The sequence below is a fragment of the Atta colombica genome, unplaced genomic scaffold (genome assembly GCF_001594045.1).
Source record: "Atta colombica isolate Treedump-2 unplaced genomic scaffold, Acol1.0 scaffold238, whole genome shotgun sequence".
NCBI classification, from domain to species: Eukaryota; Metazoa; Arthropoda; class Insecta; order Hymenoptera; family Formicidae; genus Atta; species Atta colombica.
In genome coordinates, this window is record NW_017259336.1 from 2,495,719 (window position 1) to 2,500,043 (window position 4,325).

At 28.6% G+C, this 4,325-nt stretch overlaps 1 protein-coding gene across 3 annotated transcripts in view; it reads right to left on the bottom strand.

Annotated features, from left to right (window-relative positions):
- Nucleotides 1–1,104, bottom strand: part of LOC108688787 — a 7,361-nt gene extending 6,257 nt beyond the window's left edge. For 2 of the 3 annotated variants that reach the window (XM_018195203.1, XM_018195201.1), the window contains exon 1: nucleotides 879–1,065. In XM_018195203.1, coding sequence (XP_018050692.1) covers nucleotides 879–963 — 85 coding nt within the window. In that variant the 5' untranslated portion in view covers nucleotides 964–1,065. The other variant, XM_018195202.1, reaches the window with a different exon arrangement.
- Nucleotides 1,105–4,325: the final 3,221 nt, after the last annotated feature.

A 4,325-nucleotide genomic window follows, 5' to 3' on the forward strand; every position in this document is an offset into this window, starting at 1 on the left:
ATATTTATTTTTACGAGTTATTTTTTTATATAATATTCGAAGGTACACGAGTTATTTTTATTTCGCGTACACAGTAGACAATGCCATCGATATTTAAAAAATAAAAACCGACTTCTGTTGAAAAAATATTTCATGTAAAAAAAATAGTTAATATCGTACTTAGCCTGCAGCTAAAAAATCCTAAAGGTCACAAAAAATGAATAGGCAATGTTTTATAATTATAAAAATATTCTATCAAAAACTTTTTATCAATATGATGATATCAAAGTAAACAAGAAATTAATCTAGTTAGAAAAAAAATTTTAACATTTCTTTCACAGTAAAAGTTCTTTTTATTCTTTTTACATACGTAATACAATGAAATATCAATTACGTTTTTTCTGAATAAAGATTTCTTAATTATTAATTGCAAAAAAAAGAGTTTGTAGATTATAATCGTAAATATATAATCTTTTTATATAACTTCTATTTTAGTAGCTATATCATATAATACATCAAATGCATAAAAAAATCGATCTGCAACATATTGTAACATATTAGTCGTAAATATTCGAATATTTATCCAGTCAGAAATGATAATGAAATCGATATCGAATCGACGTCGATTTGATGCTTTGGACATTGAATCGACATCATCCATTATCATTTCTGATTGGGTAATCACTCTCGTGCACGTGGACATTAAATAACTCGAATTTATATCAGCAAAAGACTCAACGCAAATATAAGATCAAATTTATCGTAAAAACATTTTAAATTTTTTCAACGTTTCTTCATCGTTCTCAAAATGTCTTATGAATGTTTACATTAGATATATTTGAGAGAAGCAGCTTGCAGCTCTTCATTAACGCGCAAAAAAGGATCAGACTATGACTCACCACCATCATCGAAGTAAGGATTAGCGAAGCTTCTATCGACTAAGACGACCAACAGAAGAAATAACCATAGCAACCAGGCCCTCATGCCTCACGACCTGTGCCCGTTCGGCTCACAGTTCGCGCTAACGAAAATTCGGTAGAAATGAAATGCAAAGTCTGTGCCGCTGCTCCCGCTTGTCCTTCGTTCGGGAAGGAATCTCACCTTTGGCTCACCACCGCGTACTGGGGTGCGAGTGAGGATTCCACCGCGACCATAGCGCTTATATAGACGCGGGAGGCGTGGCGATGCGCCCCCACGAAGACATATAGAAGCGGAGCTTGGACTTCTGGATCGGACGAAAAGTTCTCTACCACGCAAGCTCTAATATACATTATTTGATCGTGTGCTGTAGAAACATCCCCTTCAAGCGGACAAAGGAATAAAATCATTTTCGGCTATTGTTAGCTCACTTTCAACGAACTTATACTCTCAGATAAAAGAAAGAGCAACTAGTTGCAAAGCAACTAGTAGATTCTAGACTTTTTTCTCCTCCTTTTTTTTTCTCTCTCTTTCTTTTTCTTAATTTTTTAAACATAAAAATTAAGAAATTATAAAATATTATGTTAGAAAGATATACAGACATTTATTATAAAGTGAAATCATCGATTAATATAGATTTTTTAAGGGACATCCCCCTATTTCTCAGAAACTATTGTATTTTATTAATACCTACTGATAAAAATCTGTTTAGATAATTAAAGAAATAAAAACTTATAGTTAAATATATTTCATATATTTATTTCTACAAAATCAATTAAAAACGAATTCTATAAATGCGAAAATAAAATTCTTATAATTTTTTTTGTAAACTTGCGTAATTTAAATAATAATGACTGTATTATTGATAATATTGCATTGTTTTACATGTTCCTATCGCGCGCGCGTAATTTATAAATCAATTTTTTTTCTTTCTTATTTTTCCATAATACAGTTTTAAATATAAAATTAGAATACACACGCTGCATAAATCGGAACATTTGTCTATAATAAAACAGACCATAAGCTAACTTAATAGTGCCACAGAGTTTATAGATTACTGTATATATCGTGATCCAATGCTAACGTTTCGTGAACCTTCACTTCATCAACGTAAGGAACACACTAATATCCTTTGGAACCTCTGAAGAAAATGGAAGCCTTCGAAGTATTATCAAGCTGACGTAATTTTTATAATGCTATTATAGTATCAAATAGTTCTATCGGATGTGAAGACGATCGTGTATAATTTATGGGAAAATTCTTAAAAAGAGACATTGTGCATTACATTTTTGCGTCTCGCAGAACAGCAAAAAGGGCTGTGTTTAGATTTTCACCCGAATGCCACGCAGGTGTCATTATATTCTTATTGCTCGCCGAATGTTAAACACGGATAATGTGATACCTGGAAAATACTTAGTAAGAATCTGAATGTATCCAAGTATACATATAAAAAAATCAACAAAAAAATTTTGTAGTGAAAATTCTAGGAAATATTATACATATTTATTTGTAAATATTTACTTGTAAATATTTACTTGTAAATATTTACTTGTAAATATTTACTTGTAAATATTTACTTGTAAATATTTACTTGTAAATATTTACTTATACATATTTACTTGTAAATATTTTGTACAGACGAATCTTGTGAAAAAAAGCTGGAAAAATGTGAAATTACTGCCCTATATATCAGTTTTGGAGTTTATTTTGCCAAATGCTTTTGCTTATTTTAATATAACATAAAATAAATTGAGTAATGAATTTGTCTCTTACAGTAAATTTTTCTTATAATCAGAATTACAAATATTATCGTTAAAAACACTTAGACTTTGTGACTATTTACAAATTTTTCACGTCAATATAAAGGCTTATAATTCCATCAGATAAAGAAATAACTATAAATCGATAGATGTCTTCTCACATAACAAAGGGATAATTAATTCAATCTGCTTGGCCTTGATATGCAATTTTATAAATCACTGTAATTTGTTCATTCATTAGATTTGGCGCTGAATAGAAATTTAATAAAATTTGTTTACTAGACATAACCCGTCTTGTTTGCTTGAGTTTCCGACAGAGATAATTGTAGAAATCAACGAACATTATTCGCAATTCAAATTAAATATATCTATTTAAAGTTGAGAGTTGTACTGAGTGTAAAAGAATTATATGCTGCGCAGTCTTTCTCGTTCGAACAGAATTTTAAAAGACGTAATATTTTGCAGTTTTTAATATAAAGATCTTTATATATCTTTTTAAATTAAAATCTTTATGTACCTTATTAAATAATTTAAAAATTAAAATTTCACTAAAATCAATATTAATATAAATGAAGAACAAATATTAATTATCCATCTACTTTCTAAAACTTGATTCAGAAAAGTTTTTGGATAATTCAGCAATTAATAATACGAACTTCGGTATTAGCAGTATGATATTTTTAAGAATTAGTTTCCAAAACTTGATTCGGAAAAGTTTTTGGATAATTTAGCAATTAATAATAAAGTATTAACAGTATGATATTTATGACTTGTTTTTTTTATGACTTGTTTTACTTAATAAAGATTGAATAATTAAGAAATTTGAATGAAAAAAGAAAAAATGAAAGCTATCTAAATATAATTTATTAAATTATATGTAAATCAAGAAAATGTTATACACACTCTCTCTCTCTCTCTCTCTCTCTCTCTCTCTCTCTCTCTCTCTCTCTCTCTCTCACACACACACACACACACACACACACACACACACACACACACACACACACACACAGACACACACACACACACACACACACATTATATACTTTTTAGAAAAAAAGACATTTAATTTTATAAATAATATAATGTAACTGAATAAATTTTATAAACATATAATAAATTTATTCATATGCATTCATATTTTCGTGTGTTTATTTCGTTTACATTTTATCAAATAAATATATAAATTATAAGAAAAGAAGAGTCCTATATATTTCTAGTTTTTTTTTATAAAAGTCAAATTTGTACTTTAAACTTGTACTTCAATGCTCCTAATTTCATTCATATCTCTATATTTTCTTGCAAGATTGCAAAAATATGATGCACTTCTCTTTTATGCACAACATGGATGAAATTTTAGTAAAAAATTCATTGTCAAATATTCGCTTTTCTCATTATAAGTTTTCAAATTTCAGAAAGTTCACAAAAGTTACACAATTGAAGTTGTCGTTTAAACCACGTACGGGAAGTATAATGAAATAGTTGCTTTCGACAATATCCATTATTCAGAATGTGACTTTGATCACGTAATCATAAACGCCTTTGCGTCAATAGGAACTTGCAACGTTTACTTAAGAACAATTCAATTTCAGTTGCAACGTTTAAGAACAATTGAATTTCAATTGACAAGTGTTGAAAAATTATGAGAGAACACGCCTTGAGATATAT